General features: G+C 36.0%; 2 protein-coding genes across 6 annotated transcripts; both read left to right on the top strand.

Moving 5' to 3' along the window:
- The first annotated feature begins 297 nt into the window (after nucleotides 1-297).
- Nucleotides 298-7,704, top strand: fam234a (family with sequence similarity 234 member A). Of its 5 annotated transcripts, none has more exons than XM_016245492.1 (13): nucleotides 298-369; nucleotides 928-1,073; nucleotides 2,080-2,354; nucleotides 2,430-2,537; nucleotides 2,821-3,003; nucleotides 3,971-4,116; nucleotides 4,204-4,336; nucleotides 4,417-4,540; nucleotides 4,635-4,775; nucleotides 4,858-4,939; nucleotides 6,430-6,582; nucleotides 6,658-6,751; nucleotides 6,955-7,704. In XM_016245492.1, exons 3-13 carry the CDS (start codon nucleotides 2,105-2,107, stop codon nucleotides 7,182-7,184), a joined length of 1,644 nt encoding a protein of 547 aa, XP_016100978.1. In that variant the 5' UTR covers nucleotides 298-369; nucleotides 928-1,073; nucleotides 2,080-2,104; the 3' UTR covers nucleotides 7,185-7,704. The 5 variants fall into 5 exon arrangements, with proteins under 5 accessions (XP_016100978.1, XP_016100975.1, XP_016100980.1 ...); XM_016245489.1 differs by having other exon boundaries at nucleotides 912-1,073; XM_016245493.1 differs by having other exon boundaries at nucleotides 335-351.
- A 4,927-nt stretch (nucleotides 7,705-12,631) lies between these two features.
- On the top strand, nucleotides 12,632-16,850 carry LOC107561113 (cytochrome c oxidase subunit 6B1-like). Its single transcript, XM_016245466.1, has 4 exons — nucleotides 12,632-12,783; nucleotides 13,423-13,543; nucleotides 16,403-16,503; nucleotides 16,593-16,850. Exons 2-4 carry the CDS (start codon nucleotides 13,438-13,440, stop codon nucleotides 16,644-16,646), a joined length of 261 nt encoding a protein of 86 aa, XP_016100952.1. The 5' UTR covers nucleotides 12,632-12,783; nucleotides 13,423-13,437; the 3' UTR covers nucleotides 16,647-16,850.
- The last annotated feature ends 1,232 nt before the right edge of the window (nucleotides 16,851-18,082 follow it).

Raw genomic sequence — 18,082 nt, 5'->3', positions numbered from 1 at the left:
ATTAAATTTAGCAGTTACAAAATTCATTTTAACTAATCGTTTAAATAATTTATCTTTAAAGTAATGTATTTTAATGCAGTTATTTTTATTTTTAGCAATATTTTTAGACGACAGCCTAACACAAAAATAAATACTTACATTTCTGCGCTATGCGTAAAATTAGTAAAACGCTTTCTTTATAATTTCTCAGTGGGTAATTTTAAACGACATTTTACATTTTGTCGTCCGAGCAAATAAGATACGATAAATAAGATAAGATCCATTGTAACAAAATCGCTCTTTTGTCCCAGTCGTGTCGCCGTACGCGGAAGTGTCGTTGTCAAACCTGCTGAGCTACTCGAGGAGCAGAAGGTGCATTACATTCAGCAGGTTTGTTTTGATCAGACAAAAGTGTGTTTTACCTAAACGATCGCTATTTAATTCATTTACGTGGTTTCTGTTTGGCCAACAAGTGAGGCTTGCTAATTAAAAGTCATTTTAACTTGTATTTAAGACAGACCTATCAATTCTTCTACAAAACATGATCTTGATTTCTGTTTATGCTAGACACAACTTTGTATTTTAGCTAATGAATGTGAAAAGACTTAGTTGTTTCTTATATAAGCTTTATTTAGTTAAACTGTGGTTGTTATTTAATGCCATGCAACAGGCTTGGGATGAATTTTATACTTTAAAAATCATTATATATACATGGTTATGTTGTTTATAGTGTGTGTGTGTGTGTGTGTGTGTGTGTGTGTGTGTGTGTGTGGTGCTGTGCTGTGCTGTGCTGTGCTGTTGTGGTTAATTGTTGTTGTCATCCAAATGACAGTTTCCAGAATGGAGGTGTTTGTTTGGCCCCGGGCTCTTCGAGCTCCACCAGCATGACAGGTGTTTTGTTGTTGTGTTTTTGTTTGGATGTTTAACAACAGCTCCTGTCTGACGCAGAACACTCTGGATGGGAAAAGAAGCAGGATCTGTTGAGTGTGCATGAGTTTACATGCAGTAGGCCACTGGTCTGGATGCAGTAGATCGTGATCTTCTGATGGTTACGATCAGGGCTGCTGTCACTGAACATACAGGGTTGAATTCAGGTAGGAGGGATCTGTGAGCTGGAAGAATTAGATACTCTTCCTTTGTTTCCTTGCGTATGGTGATGAACCACGTAGGTTACAGTATTTTGAGTGCGTTATTACGGAGATCTGTGTTCTTTTGCATGTTTGGATTCATGACTTGGAAACAAATGAGAATTGAATCAAATTTTGGCATTTTGTGACCTGAATCTGTGTTTGCTCAGTATTTGAAGAATAAAAGGACATCCTATATGTGCCATATGAAATTATTATTACTGTAATGTACTGGATTTTAATTAAGCATTAAATATATATTTTTGTATTCAATTTTTCAGTCAGAGTTAAAAATTATGTTATTATGATTTTTAAAATAACAATTGGTCTTAACGTTTTGTGCTTAAGTAGACTTGCAGACAATTATCTGCAGCATTAAAATTGATTTTAAGATTACAGTACAGTAAAGCCTGATAGTCAGTATAGCCAGAAAAATCTCATAAATGAAAAAAATCATTAAAACATTTTTTTTTTTATGGAACAGTTTTTTAAACCTTTAGACAAAGTATTTTTTTTAAATCTGTAAAGAAAGTTTACATATGTGTTTTTTGTTGTTGTTGTTGTGTATCTTATATGATACATCAGGCTTTTATGGCTCATATAATATAATGAGAATATGAAACTCATACTCAAAGAGGAAAAAAACTGAGCAAAAATATGCTATTTAGTACAGATGCTGATATGTATGTGACCAGAAAGTAAGATGAAATTCTGATCGGTTGTAATGTAGATCACTGAGAACAGCACAGCAGATATTTACATAAAAATGCATAGAAATATCAGTTGTCACTCTGTATCTCCCAATTCAGTTTCGATCATTTAAATGCTTTAGAACTATATCAAATGTGATACAGTAGGCTTGTTAATGTCAAATTATTAAACGGTATTCTGGAATCATTACATATGATTGACTGTAAAATAAATGTTTTGATAATGATCAGATGATTATGTCTCACCTGCTTCTGTGTTGCAGTGGTGAGGAGTTCTGCTGCTCTGAGATGGCAGACGCATCAGGGAGTGGTTTTGAGGCGGAGCCTCTGAAGGGTGGAGAGGCAGAAGGGGGCGTGTCTAAGAAGAAAAGCTGCACAGAAAAGCTGGGCTTCTCACACCTGACGGGGTGGCGCACGGCTGCCTTCCTCTTCTCTCTCTTCCTGTGCCTGGCAGTGGTCTTCGCCTTTTCATTCATCCTTCCCTGCCCCGTACGGCCTCAATACTTCTCCACCTGGAACCGCACGTTACCTGACGCAGGTGAGCAACGTGCAAAATACAGTAGTTACATTTATGCATTTCTGACCGAATACTGAAAGGGTTTCTCTCCTGTAGCCACGTATGATTTCCTGGCTGTTGAGGACGCCAATGAAGACAAAGTCTTGGATGTGTTGTTCATCTACAAGGACTCTGAAGCCAGCCGCAACACGTGTTTGAGTGAAGGTAAGCCTAAAAACACACATGTACTAACCTGCTTGCTGTTGTTTATAGAGACAAATCTATTCAATAAAAAATCTAAATGTTTAAAACACTGCAAAAGCATCTTAAAAGCAGTTCACATGGCTTGTGCGTTAGTTTTCAAAAACTTCTGAATTGATCAGATAGTTATGTGTGAGGATCAGACCTAAATTGAAGTCATTATTCCCCCAAAAATTAAAATCTTCACAAGAGACAGCTGCTGCTATGTTGTGTATTATGCTGCCTGAAATAATTTTTTTTTTCTCAGATTTATCAATCCCATGTCTGGTTTTAACGGCTGTTGATGGTACTGATGGGAAGATGCTTTGGGAAAGACCTCTAGCTGCTGAATTTGATTGGGTGGAGTGTGGCGTAAAGGGCCTCGGACGTCAGGGAACAGGATGTCTGGTTGCTCACGCAGACAATCTCACAGCTATTGATAAAAAGACAGGTACAGGATTTAATTAAACACAGGTGTGAACATCACTAAGAAAAAAGGACCATGTATTTGAAACAGCACTATGTAAATATTATGGTATACACCTGTTCAAAAGATTACATTTGGTAATTTTTTTAAATGTTTTTGAAAGAAGTCTGTAATGCTTATAAAGACTGCATTTATTTGATTAAAAATACAGAAAAAATATGAAATATTATTACAAATTAAAATAGCTTTTTTCTATTCTTCCTTTTTTTTATTAAAGCTGTATTTTCAGCATCATTACTCCAGCCTTCAGTGTCACGTGATCCTTCAGAAATCATTCTAATATGAGAAAACACTTATTATTATTGTCAATGTTGAAAACAGTTGTGTTGATTCATGTTTTTGTGAAAACCTTGATTATTTGATTAACAAAGTTCATAAGAACAGCATTTATTTATAACAGAAACCTTTTTAACACAACCTTTTTAATAAGGTCTCATTTGCCAATAGTTAATGCATTAACTAACATAAACTAACAATAATATTTTTTAAAACAATAAATATTTTTATAGCATTTATAAACCTTACTGTAAAAAAAAATATATATATATATTTATGTTAGTTCACAGTGCTAATGTTAACAGATACATTGTTATTATTAAATGTTGAGATTAGCATTAGTTAAGATTAATAAATGTATAAGTATTGTCCATTTTTAGTTCATTTTAACTAATGTTAACAAATTAAACCTTATTTTTAAGTGTTAGAGAAATCTTTTGTAACATTATGAATGTCTTTACTGTTACTTTTGATCAGATTAATGCATCTTTGCTGAATAATAGTATTCTTTTCTTTAAAAAAAAAACAATGTTCCCAAACTATCGAACAGTAATGTATGAATATGTTAATAATACAGTATCATGGTACCGCCTCGGTACTTTCTGTCCAAATCAACAGTGTATTTGGAAACATTTTGATGTGTTTGTTCCATCAGGTGTGATCAGGTGGCAGCAGTCACGTTCTTCTGTGCTGAATGGAAATCTGCCGCTGATCAGCATTCAGGATCTGAACGCTGATAAAGCAGACGACTTTGCCATACTTTCATATAATCCTGAAGCGCCATCATTCACACCCATACCGGTACGACACACACACACACACACACTGAATAACACCTGTGCTGAAGACTTTGTGATAACGTTCATTGTGATCTGTTTCCTCTTTTAGAGCGAGCTGGTGTTTTTCTCAGGAAAGTCAGGTGATCAGATCGGCTCGAAGGCGAATGTTGATTGGAACGGGGTGTTTGGTCACCAGCAGTTCAAAACGGCCAGTGGCGCTCCATACCTGCTGTTACTCACAAGTGTGTAGCGGATTATAGCATCTCTTCTCTATTGTTTCTCATTCATATCTCTGAACTCAACTGTTTCTCTCTCTCCACAGAATCTGGACTCTATGCGGTCAGTTTGCGACATCTGACAGAGCTGGCCGGTCTGGAGTCTGCGCTGAAGGAAGAGAAAAGCTGGAAGGAAAAATCTGACAAAACTGGATTGATCTCCCTCTATCAGTAACACGCATTGGGGATTAAACCGTATCCACTTTCTTTCTTTGATTTTCCATTCTCATGATATTATGGGTTTCTTCTGATGGCTTCACTGCAGGTCTGATTCTCTGAAGCGTGTGATGGTTGTTCCTGGCAGTAGTTCTCCATCACTGCTGGTCCAGACGGACTCCAGCGTGTCACTGCTGCACACAGACAAACTGAAGATCGCATGGAGCACCAACACCAGCACTCTGCTCAGGTGCCATAAAAACACTGATCGCAAACCAGTGGAAGGTATTTGTGCATTACATTGATTTATTCCTCTGTGTGTGTTTTTCTAGTGTGCCAACATTTGGGCAATTCGACAAAGATGGAATTCCAGACATAATGATAGAGGAAGACATTGGCAATAAAACCAAAAGAGTAAGTGATTAAATGTATTATTATTGATAATAACTTGAGGTGTTTAGATATACTATATGTGTGTATATATATATATATATATAGAGAGAGAGAGAGAGAGAGAGAGAGAGAGAGAGAGATTTTTGATTGTTTTAATCCTATGTAAAAACACTACTGTTCAAAAATATAATGGGATCAGTAAGATATTTTAAAGAAATTAATACTAATTTATATTAATACTTTTATTCAGCAAGAATGCATTCAATAGATTAAAAGTGACAGTAAAGACATTTATAATGTTACAAAAGATTTGTATTTCAGAGAAATGCTGTTCTTTTGAACTTTCTGTTCATCAAAGAATCCTGAAAAAAAAAAAACATAACGATTTCCACCAAACTTTTCAGCAGCACAACTGTTTTCAGCATTGATAATAATCAGAAATGTTTCTTGAGCAGCAAATCAGCATATTAGAATCATGTGACACTGAAAACTGGAGTAATGATGCTGAAAATTCAGATTTGCATCACAGGAATAAATTCCATATATATATATATTTAATACAATTAATGACTTAAAAAGTGGGTGGAGGGATTGAATTGTTCAATGCACTGAAGAAGGCCTTGAGCCAAAATGTTTGTGTTTTGTCCTGTTGGTGATTAATGTAAAAAAAAAATGCTAAAAAGAACACTATTTTTGTGAAATCGTGTCATTCATTCATATATTTTAAATTGTGTAAAAAAAAAAAGTAAACTTTTAAAAAATCATATAAGATTTAAAACAAAAAAAATTCAATTATGCAATATTATGTGACCCTGGACCACAAAACCAGTCATAAGGGTAAATGTTTTTGAAATTGAGATTAATTCATGAATGATTAAATAAGATGAATAAATAAGCTTTCCATTGATGTATGGTTTGTTAGGACAGGGCAATATTCAAAAAAGTAAACTTTTAAAAAATCATATAAGATTTAAAACAAAAAAAATTCAATTATGCAATATTATGTGACCCTGGACCACAAAACCAGTCATAAGGGTAAATGTTTTTGAAATTGAGATTAATTCATGAATGATTAAATAAGATGAATAAATAAGCTTTCCATTGATGTAAGGTTTGTTAGGACAGGGCAATATTCGACTGAGATACAACTATTTGAAAATCTGGAATCTGAGGGTGCAAAAAAATCTAAATAATGAGAAAATCATCTTTAAAGTTGTCCAAATGAAGTTCTTAGCAATGCATATTACTAATCACAAATTAAGTTTTGATATATTTACAGTAGGAAATTTATTAAATATCTTCATGGAACATGATCTTTACTTAATATCCTAATGATTTTTGGCATAAAAGAAAAATCTATAATTTTGACCCATACAATGTATTGTTGGCTATTGCTGCAAATATCCCCCAGCGACTTAAGACTGCTTTTGTGCATTTATGATCAAAAGAAAAACTGACCCCAGACATTTGGTGCATGTATATATTATCTATCTATCTATGGTGTGTTTTAGGTATTGGTTCTCAGTGGAAGCTCTGGAGTGGTCCTGTGGGAGGTGCATCTGTTGTTCTGGACTCCGAGTCCTCGTCCCGCGTCTGTCCTCACACTGAACACCTACTCAGTGTTCATGCTCTGGGGACAGAGTCAGAGTCGCGGCAACCAGACTGTAAGAGCGTAAATATACACACACAAACACACACCTGCAGAAATAAGGCACTGATGTGTGCTTGTTGATACTCAGAATGAGATGCATTCATCATTCCTGCTGCATCCTCGATATTCCCAACTGCTGCTTGAAAGAAGAAATCCTGCACAGAACATCATATCTTTTAAGGGTATTTCTTTTTTAGCTGTTTTGCTGCATTAAAAATGGTTATGCATGACAATTTTCTCTCTGTATTTTACACTGTTTTTGATACTGTACCTTTAAGGCATATATAGGGTTAAAAGGCTGCAAAACGACTGCAAGCACCTTTAAATTGCAACATGTTGTAAGTCAGGCTTATTGAAAAATAAATATCTCTCTGCATTTGTTTAGCGACACTGTTGGAGCGAGGCCGCCATGCTGGTTACCTCGTTCTGACGGGACCGGATGGACGGCAGCACGCAGATTTAGGTGAGACGGAGCCAGTGATTCTGACCAAGCGGAAGATCAAGGAGGACGTGCCGGAGAGCGCCGTTCTGAGAGTAGGAGCTGATGAGTCGGCCGTTGAAGAAGCAGAGGTGAAGGAGGCGTTCTACAGGCTGCGCTTCAGTGAAACACAATGACAGTTTATATTTAAACACTAATCTTCATCCCAAAGGTCATAAAAACAAAACAAACAACAGTGGCTGCACGTACAACTTCACTCTTGAAATCCAAAACATCTCATGTCTTGACTGTTTTATTTATATATCTGTTAATCAGATCTTCTAGTTTGAGCTGTGCTCTAGAATGGTGTCATTAAACCCAAGACACTTACAGCAAACTAAACCAAATCATCAGGGTTTTGTCCCCAATGCATATTAACATGAACATATTCATTTATACGTTTTGGGTCATGCTGCATTATTTTATGACAATCATAAACTACTGTAAAGCATTTCAGATTTATCTGAATAACGATCAGGGATTTCATATAAAGGTGAATCTCATACAGAACAGTCTGGGTCAATAAGATGTTGTTTGGAAATTAGCCTAAAGGAATAGTTCACCCAAAAATGATGTGTTCACACTCAGGACATCCAAGAGGTTTTTTTTTTTCATCAGAACAGATTTGGAGAAATGTGGCATTCTGTCACTTGCTCACCAATGGATGATCTGCTGTGAATGGGTGCCGTCAGAATGAGAGTCCAAACAGCTGATAAAAACATCACAATAATAATCCACACCACTTCAGTCCATCAGTTAACATCTTGTGAAGTGAAAAGCTGTGTGTTTGTAAGAAACAAATCCATCGTTAAGGCATTTTAACTTAAACCGTTGCTTCTGGCTAAAATAGTTCATAATCCATAATAACGCTTCATCCTGTGGAAAAAGTCCTGTTGTCTTTCACATTAAAATCCACCCACATAATTGTTTAGAACTGTTTTAGGCTGTTATCTTTCATAATCAGTGCTTTATCTCTAAGCATATTTCTCTCCTGATTCAGACCAGACGACTATTTAAATGGAGAAAGCATAGGCGGAGTTTCACTTTTATGTGTGGGAGGGCACTCACTGGCAGTGATGTTCTACATTTCATAGATTTATGTAACATATTCTATATTAAAAATACATTTAGATTCAACAATGACTGCTGTACAAAGCAGAAAAGCCACCTCATTTTCTGAGTTCTGAGTGTAGATGACCTCTATCTTATCTCTAACGTTATCTCTTCTGATACATTTTCAGTCAAATCGTTCTCTATGTGCAGTAGAGGAAGATCTGAGAATCTGTCCTGTGCTATTGAAGATTGGAGCCAGTTTTTATTCTCCTCGTAACTGAGAAACTTATTTCTGATGTAGCCGAACCGACAGGCAGCGTGAGTGCAAGCTTCAGTAGCATGAAAAAGTTTGTATATTTGTCCTTCCGTACTTCTTTACATTTTTCAAGAGTGATTGGGAATGCTGTCACAAGCTGAGGGTGAATCTTAAAGCTTGCGTACAAGCTTAGTAGAGGACTGATGGTGTTTTAGTCACAACTAAATACTGCATCGCACGCCACACTCGGTGCCATCACTTCATGTGAAAATCGCATGTCCAATTCAGCCAGCAGTGATTATTAAAAAAAAGACGAATATCCATTTTTCAGTTAACTTGCTAAAGTGGGAAAATAACGAAAAGAAAGTCCTCTCATGTATTGCCACAAGTTGAGAATCATGAGTAGCGAGGACATGAGGCTCAAATATAACTAATTAAAATTAATTTAGCCCAAAAAGTACTTATTGTATCCACTAAAATAATAAGATAATACAAATAAAATGAGAAAATATTAATTCTTTAATTTTTATATTTTATTCATAGCTCAGACAAAGTTATGCAGCTTTTCACGTCACAAGATGTTAACTGATGGACTGGAGTGATGTGGATTATTATTGAGATGTTTTTATCAGCTGTTTGGACTCTCATTCTGACGGCACCCATTCACTGCAGAGCATCCATTGCTGAGCAAGTGATGGAATGCTACATTTCTCCAAATCTGTTCACATGACGAAGCATAAGTAAATTCTCTTTTCTGGGAGAACGATTTCTTGAAATGTCATAAAAGTGATGCCACAATCTAAAAAAATGTAATCGTCCTAAAAATGGGCTTCATTTATTTTTGCAAAATATAATTTCTAGTTTTTTTTCCTTTTGATTTTTGGTGTGACATGTGACCTGGACCTGAGCTTCACGAGATTGGTGTTTGGGTAATTGTGCTGTTTTGATTGTATTCTCAGTCTGTAGTGCTGTAGTGGAGTGATGCCTTGAGGAGTTTACTCAAACCGCATTGTTTCATACACACTAAGCAGAAAAAGAGAAAACAAATGAATATTTTATATTTGCAGTGCAGTGTTGCTCCTGTATCACAGGGGTTTGTTTGTTAGGATGGAGACTATGTCACTTTTATTAATGGTTTTAAGAGTTCGAGTGAGTCAAAAAGTTTTGTTAAGTGTTCTGCTGTTGTTAAAGATAGTCCTAAAAATGGGCTTCATTTATTTTTGCAAAATATAATTTCTAGTTTTTTTTCCTTTTGATTTTTGGTGTGACATGTGACCTGGACCTGAGCTTCACGAGATTGGTGTTTGGGTAATTGTGCTGTTTTGATTGTATTCTCAGTCTGTAGTGCTGTAGTGGAGTGATGCCTTGAGGAGTTTACTCAAACCGCATTGTTTCATACACACTAAGCAGAAAAAGAGAAAACAAATGAATATTTTATATTTGCAGTGCAGTGTTGCTCCTGTATCACAGGGGTTTGTTTGTTAGGATGGAGACTGTCACTTTTATTAATGGTTTTAAGAGTTCGAGTGAGTCAAAAAGTTTTGTTAAGTGTTCTGCTGTTGTTAAAGATGCACCTTTGTCATTCTTGTTAACTCACTGTGCTGATTTGTTAGCAGGGAGGACTGTTATCACATAGTGCTGTACATTTAGTGCCTTAAACAAGGACCTGAAATCTCTACAGATGCTCTTATGAGTAATATACACATTCTGTCCATATGCTGTTTAGAATCATATCTTCAAAATGCAGTGTTGGGCAAGTTACATTGAAAATGTAATCAAATTACTGATTACTCCTTTTAAAAGTAATCACGTTACTGTTCTGATTACTTTATTTCAAAAGTAATTAGTTACGTTACTTTTTTCTCCATGAAATTCATGAAATCCCAGCATACACGCTCCCGATAAATATTTGTTATTAAAGCCTCAACATTCACAGAACACTGTTATTTTTAACTAAAGCAAGCGGCTGCTGCGTGCATGGTTTGGATGACAGAATACCAGCAAAGAGCCTGCATTTATCATCTCTAAAAGACATCTCAGTTCATCGCAGTCTCACAAATCTCTGTTATAACACAATAAATATATGCATAATGTCTACAATTCGTGTTATAATGAGGATTTGTGAGCACGCAAATTTCAGCAATGCATTGCTCAATGCTGCAAACATGTGTTATAGCTTAAATAGAAACTCTGCACACGCTTGCACCTGTTAATCGTTTATATGTTATATTAGTTCATGTTGCTTTTGTGCAATAGATGAATAACAATTTAACTGATGAAAATCAGTTAACGCGTTAAATGACTCCGTTACTAAAAAATGTAATCAAATTACAGTAATGCGTTACTGCCCAACACTGTCAAAATGTGGGTTTTATTTAAAGTGGGGTTGTGGATGTTTGAACCAATGAGCAGAATTGTACCTTTAGTTAATCATAGACGAGTCAGAGCTTTATGACGTCTTCGGTTTTCTGTGCAACATCTACATCCACAATCCACGATCAGCTGCACCAAAACAACATGCCTTTCAAGCTAAAGGAGCCTAAATAAATGAAACACTCTGCATTGAATGCATGTGAAGAAGGTGTAGAACATCAGCTGACTTTGATGCAATGTATTTATAATTAGAGATTTATTATTAACTGGTTTAGATTCACTGCTTTTGTAAACCTGTAGATCAGGTCGAAAGTCTTTATTTGAGAATACTCTAAAGGATTGCATTGTTACACTGTAATAAATAGAATGCTTTCAGTGCTATTGTTTTTTCAGTCCTTAATGCAGTTGTTATTTCTTTTTGTCTTCTTATTTATGTTTTATCTAAGACGCATTTTAGGGTTACACTTAGCTCGTGAATATTTATTATGATTATTTATTATACCAACTTAATATTCATAAGCCAATCTTTCAGCATAGTCATTTGTTTCCCTCCGTTCCCTTTTCTGTTATATCATTCAATACGCTATAATAACCAATACAATCAACTATGCAATTTATGCACCATTAAAAAAACGAATGAATAAAATTGCTAACAGTATTTTATTCATATTTAATCAAATCAATGCACCGCATTACCGTATTAAAACGTGTGAAATTGTTTGTTTTTTAATAATAAATAAAATCCATCGTCATTAAAGCTGACGTGTACATAGCATGCATGTTTTAAACGTGTCACATGTACCGTGGTGCACCCAAACACAACAAACATCATGCTACTGACATGTTATCACAGTAACGACATGCTATACTAGTACTAGACATGTTCCGAAGTATTCTTTAAATAGTGCCTTTCATTAACTTGTAATGCAAACACTCCACCATATTATGAATATGGTCATCATTCTGGTGTTGCCATTTGATATCTGAGCTGCATGCCAAAACTCTTCACATTCAAAATACTTTCATTTATCACAGCACTATGGCATTAGCTGGCGAGCTTAAAGGTGGGAATGATGCAAAGCGTCCGCAGGGTCATATGCCCACAAAAATCTTTCCATTTTATTTACAGTTAAGAGGCAGAGAGCACCAGTCAGGGGCCCCAGAATTCCTAGAAAAGGCCCTGTATGCAGTGTTGGGGGTAGTTAAGTAATCAGATTACTTTTTCCAAGTAACTAGTAAAGTAACGCATTACTTTTTAATTGACAAGAGAAAATCTGAGTTACTTTTTTATGGTGTAACGCAATATTGTAATGTATTACTTTTAAAAGTAACTTTCCCCAACACTGCCTGTATGTGGTACTTATAGCTATTTATGGACTCTAAGCACACGCGACTCCTTTATCATTCTTTCTGAACGTTCCAAAACAAGCAATAACATTTAAAAATCAGAACTCAGGGAAAAAAAGTTCCATAAACGATGTTTAAATAGCGTCTTGGTTCTAACGTTTTGAGATAACGAATGTTACTAAAATAATTTGTGTTCATAACTTTGAGAGAACCTTGCCAGAACATTCTGAGAACTTGTAAAAAATTATATTTCAATCAATATGTTTAGGCAAACAAGATGCCAAAATAAAACCCACAGTACGATGTAGATCTTTAGAATAAGCATGCAACATAAACATTTCTCCAGTTGTTTATCAATCCACCGGTTAAATATGAACCTGCTGTTGTGCACGTGCTCTTTGCGGATATGACACGATTTGCTTTTCTGAAGGTTGCATGCATTCACGTACAATAAATACATGATTAGGTTATGTATTTGCTATATTTATGTATATATGCACATGAGCTGGCGCCTGGTGTTTGTCTTGCGAAGCGCATCGCATCCTTTATCGCATCTCAGTCGTTTCAATGTGACCCGAGTCCGCCATACCGTGCGCAACAGACTGCACGCCAGCGCTCGAGTGCACTTACTATCACACACAGCTAGTGAATGAGGCTCGTCTGTCACTGAACAGAAGTCACTCTGAACAGCCAGCCGCCTCAGACAGGTAAAACACACACTGGCACAATAATGTGTTTATTGCCTGTGGTCATTTAACGCGTTCAACTGAAATACATGTATTATTCTGTGAAATCGGATACTGGTTCTCATAGTAAAAGCGAAAGTGTGTACATGATCTCAATGCCGAAGGCATCTACTGTTTTGGATCTATTTGAAATACAAAACGAATAACCGTATTAATGGACTAATATATGAAACATAACACCTTGATAGATGCGCTATTGTAATCTTAATGAAATAAATGAACGTATATCGTTTTATTCCTCAGCGCGCACGGCCTTTCCTCTATATCTAGCCTATCATATAGAGCAAATATAAATACATTAGTCTAGTAACCCATGTTATATATTTATTTATTCATTCATGATGAAATGAAGCGCACTCTGATGCGTATAAGGTAGAGTTATGGACATACATATGGGCATTTTTCTGAAATATCTCTTGGTATTGCGCAGCGCGCTGCAAATCAATGATCTATTGGTGAAAATGATAGATGCATTTATTTAAGATCGTTTAGTGTCGAGATACTTATAGGAGGGTGGTATGCCGTTATGGTCCTCCTCGTCTTAGATGGGGGTTCTTTTTCAAGAGAATGCAGTTATCTCAATCTGCATGTGTCTTAAAGGGACCCGCGCGAGTCATGGCCGAGGACATTCAGCAGAAGCTGGAGCAGTACCGCACGGCGCCGTTCGATGCCCGCTTCCCGAACCAGAACCAGACGAGAAACTGCTGGCAGAACTACCTGGGTGAGTCATTTCAACTAAAGGACAAAGTATGAGTATCCAAGTGCGTGTAATCCACTGCTGAAAGTCCTGTGGTGGTGCAATAATCATTAGCCGGGTTTCTATCCAAAGTTGCGCATTTAACTTATGCGCAAAACGGGAATATCGCATAAAACATTTGCGAAAGTTTTGCATTCAACAAGTCAAAGAGAACAAAATCGTCTCTTCTTGATAAACTGACACTATTAAACCACTAGGAAAAGTAGGAGAATATAATCATTTTCATATATAATAAATGACTTGCGCCTCAGAGCGAGCAGACGAAACGCAATGAATGCGCTCACTGCTTTCGGAGGTGGATGCCGCTGTTTGGGAATGCAGTCGTGTAAGACATTTCAGGGAGGCAATTATACAGAAATACTTTGATGACAGACGTTGCTCGTGCATTTCCGAATGACCATAACAACAGTTCAGATGCTGTGAATGAGATCGGCCCGCTGGTTAGTCAGGTTTTGCCGGCCCATGGCGCAAAGTCACATGACTTTTTTGATGTGCTTGGAGGAATTTAGGTGAGCGTGATTTCACCAAGTACAACATGTTCCTGAATCAACATCCTTGTTGATCCTGGAACATCATTCCAATCAACCAATCAGAATTGAGGGATCAGTTTTCAGGAAATATCTGTTTTAGGCTTATGATCAGGGTTAGGTGCTTCTACACCCTTGTTAATCAGCTGTCATTTCCAGTGTTGGGGGTAACGCATTACAAGTAACGCGAGTTATGTAATCAGATTACTTTTTTTCCAAGTAACTAGTAAAGTAACATTACTTTTTTAATTTACAAGAAAATATCTGAGTTACTTTTTTCAAAAAGTAATGCCAGTTACTTTGTTTCCCATTTATTGACTGACAAGTCTCCTGTCCCCATGTTGGGAGAAATCAGGAGCACAGAGGAGTTGTGTGCGCTGTGTGAACATGTTACTGTAGTTCTAGACTAAATGTGAATGTGCATTAGTTCATCCCACTCACAAAAACTGATTTAGTATTCATCAAAATGAATTAAAACAGCGAAACACAAACTCAGAATATGAGGCAAACCTGCAATAATTAAATATGTTAAATAACACAAATGTATCTAATCCCATTTTATTAACCGATGTCTTTGCTGCTGACCTTTGATGATCCAGTTCAACCGTACTAATAAGCAAAAATGATTTTAGATAAGCTAACAATTGTGCTTCATTGTTTTTTTATTGCTGAAGAGTGTTTCTTCTCCTGCGTTCTACTGTACAGACGTGAATTTACTTTTGCTTCAGCCTGAGGTTTATTCATTACACTTTTTGGTGTGAAAGGGCTTTTACATTTGCTATAAATAGAACTTCTTATATTAAAAACAATCAAGCCATGCTCGTATTTAAAAAATAACGCGAAAGCAATGCAAAAGTAATGTAACGCATTACTTTCCCTAAAAAGTAACTAAGTAACGTAATTAGTTACTTTTTTAGGGCATAACGCAATATTGTAATGCATTACTTTTAAAAGTAACTTTCCCCAACACTGATCATTTCACACTGATTTTAGGAATAAATTATGGGTAGGGTTAGGTTTAGGGGTGGGGATTGGGTTAAGTCTATATTTTTGGAAAGTAATGTTGATCCAGGAACATGTCTTACTTGGCAAAATCACGGCGACCAGGAATTTATTCGCAAAATGCATTTCTATCTCCCATCATTCGCATCAATCCTTTTTCGCACAAGTCAAAAACCACCTCAAGCGAGCGTAAAAACGTTTTTTGCGAATTAAGGGATTTTTATTCAAAATTCGGCGTTTCCATCGTTTCTCATTCGACACTTCAAAATGCGCATTAAAATAGGGTAATGGAAACATATCTATAGAAACGACGGTCAGGTGGGTCGACATTTTAAAGGAATTAATGTCAGTAATTTGAATTGTCTTTTTAGAAACGTTTAAAAACATTTTTTTGAATACACCGTTTACTGTTGCTATGGTCACCTGCTTAGACAACCGCGATGTTTTGGTTCGCTATTGAACTTGCAACATGGAAGCTTATTCATTCAATACAGCAAAAATGGTAATTGCAAATCTTGTTTTTTCTCCCCTCACAATTCTTTGTTTATCTCACAAAATTATTTTTTCCCCCTCGCAATTCTGAATCGCAACTATTTTTTCAAATTCCGTGGCGGAAATAAGCGCACATGCTAACCACTTTTGGTTTAATTTTGATTATTACAATTCAGTATGAACGTAAGCCTACACTATTGTTTGAAAGTTTGGGGTCAGCAAGATTTTTTTTTTTTTAAATAACAAATATTTTTATTCAGTAAGAACTAGTGCTGTCAAATCGATTAATCACATCCAAAATAAAAGTTTTATTTACATAATATTTGTTTATTTATTTTTATGTATATATTTAAGAAATATATATGTGTGTGTGTATTTGCGTGTATTTATATATACATATAAATATACACAATACACACATATTATGCAAACACAATCTTTTATTTTGGATGCGATTAATCAATTTTACAGCCCTAGTAAGAACGCATTAAATTGATCACAAGTGACAGTAAAGACATTTATAATGTTACAAATTACTTCTATTTCAAATCCTTATACTTTGAACTTTCTGTTCATCAAATAATCCTGAAAATACTTTACTTCATTATTTTTTATTTATTCAAATTTAGCATTTTTAATCAAATAATGCAGCCTTGGTGAGACTTTCAGAAACATGTTACCCCAAATATGTTAAAAATAAATTATATACATAGTAAAAACAGTAATTTACCTTTTAGAAATACTATGGTACCATGTCCAAAAAACATAGTAATCTATGAGAATCTATTTATTTTATGTACAGATTATTATCGCTGCCAAAAAGTTCTGGATGCCAAAGGTGTCGACACAGCTCCAGAACTTTGGTACAAGAGGGTCTACAAATCTCTCTGTCCTCTTTCCTGGGTAAATATTCCTTCATCCCCTATATCGATGTAAGCATCAGAATTGTGCATAAAGATCATTTACTCTCAACATTTTGGTGTTTTGCTCAGATCGAGAAATGGGACAGCCAGAGGGAAGATGGAACGTTTCCGGGAAAGCTCTGAAGATGGCACATTCTCCAAAGCACTGCATCAGGGGAACCGAAATGCATCTGTCTGTGGTATCGTCTCACCCCAGCCGAGCAGGGCTTTATCAATGTTTGTCCAAAAATGCTTCTGTCAGGCTGGAGGATGAGATAGATTGTTAATGTCATTCCTTATTTAAATGAAAGTATTGCAGATTCTGCATTAAAATCTCTCAGGCTTTGAAATGCGATTCTTTTGTGGCGTGCTTCATGGAGTCTCTGTCAACAACAACAGTAATTTTGGTTTGGCATCCAATGCATATTACACAAAACCAAAAGGTTTTAGCAGAAAATTGGCTGTTACAGTCATAATGGCTGGGTTGTACAGAAAAACACAGTGCATAAGTTCACCTGCATACAAAATTGTCTTTACAAGGTACCAGGTTGAGAGCAAGAACTTAGAACTAAAGCAGTGGGTTTGGTAAAGTTCAAAAAGTTTTTAAGGCATTTAGTGGCAAGTAAACTAGATAACCACGAGCAGAACATTTAACATGTTGGTCAAACGATCTTCTCCCTTTTAAAGAAATAGTTCTCCAAAAAATAAAAATTTGCTGAAAATGTGTTCACCCTCAGGGCATCCAAGATGTAGAACAAATTTGGAGGAATTTAACATTCCATCACTTGCCCACCAGTGAATGGGTACCGTCAGAATGAGAGTCCAAACAGCTGATAAAAACATCACAATAATCCAGAAGTAATACTTGTGAAACCAAAAGCTGCATGTTTGTAAGAAACAAATCCATTAAGACGTAACTTTAAACCATCTCATCTGGCCAAAATACATCATCCATAATAATGCTAATAAGTCTATAATCCCGCTTCCTCCAGTCAAAAAATTTCTCTCCTGATTCCAGAAATGACTTTTTCACTGGAGAAAGCAAATATTATTTTAGGCTATTAAGCTTTTCACTTCTCCAGATGTTAACTGATGGACTGGAGTGGTGTGGATGATTGTGATGTTTTTATCAGCTGTTTGAACTCTCATTCTGACGGCACCCATTCACTGCAGAGCATCCATTGGTGAGCAAGTGATGCAATGCTACATTTCTCCAAATCGATTCTCATAAAGAAACAAACTCATCTACATCTTGGATAGCCTGAAAGTGAGTACATTTTCAGCAAATTTTCATTTTTAGGCTTTACATTGCAAGTCGTAAATCCAAACATTTTTCAACTTTACTCGTAAATATTTTGAGTCTGAATGTCACAACAAGATCACTCTTATTATGATCAACAAATCACAGCAACCGCTAGAGCTATTAGAATTAAGCTCTTGACGAAAACCACTGAAGGTCCAGTTTGCTCAAAGATTAGGATTAGTCAGCAATCAAATCTGTAGCTATGATGATAATACAAACCTCAATCTCAGTTTATGCTGCTGTAAATGATTTCTGCAACACTAGAAGCATTGAACCC

Source organism: Sinocyclocheilus grahami, unplaced genomic scaffold, assembly GCF_001515645.1.
Source record: "Sinocyclocheilus grahami isolate Dianchi unplaced genomic scaffold, SAMN03320097.WGS_v1.1 scaffold758.1, whole genome shotgun sequence".
Taxonomy (NCBI): domain Eukaryota; kingdom Metazoa; phylum Chordata; class Actinopteri; order Cypriniformes; family Cyprinidae; genus Sinocyclocheilus; species Sinocyclocheilus grahami.
The sequence above is the reverse complement of the archived record's forward strand: the minus strand, read 5'-3'. Positions and strand labels throughout refer to the sequence as shown.

Bases quoted from the DNA above. Each gene is read 5' to 3' on its own strand.
- fam234a (XM_016245492.1), top strand. From the start codon at position 2,105: ATGGCAGACGCATCAGGGAGTGGTTTTGAGGCGGAGCCTCTGAAGGGT. The intron at 2,355-2,429 runs GTGAGCAACGTG...TCTCTCCTGTAG, and splicing joins CCGCACGTTACCTGACGCAG to CCACGTATGATTTCCTGGCT. The intron at 3,004-3,970 runs GTACAGGATTTA...TTGTTCCATCAG, and splicing joins AGCTATTGATAAAAAGACAG to GTGTGATCAGGTGGCAGCAG.
- LOC107561113 (XM_016245466.1), top strand. From the start codon at position 13,438: ATGGCCGAGGACATTCAGCAGAAGCTGGAGCAGTACCGCACGGCGCCG. The intron at 13,544-16,402 runs GTGAGTCATTTC...TTTTATGTACAG, and splicing joins CTGCTGGCAGAACTACCTGG to ATTATTATCGCTGCCAAAAA. The intron at 16,504-16,592 runs GTAAATATTCCT...TGTTTTGCTCAG, and splicing joins CTCTCTGTCCTCTTTCCTGG to ATCGAGAAATGGGACAGCCA.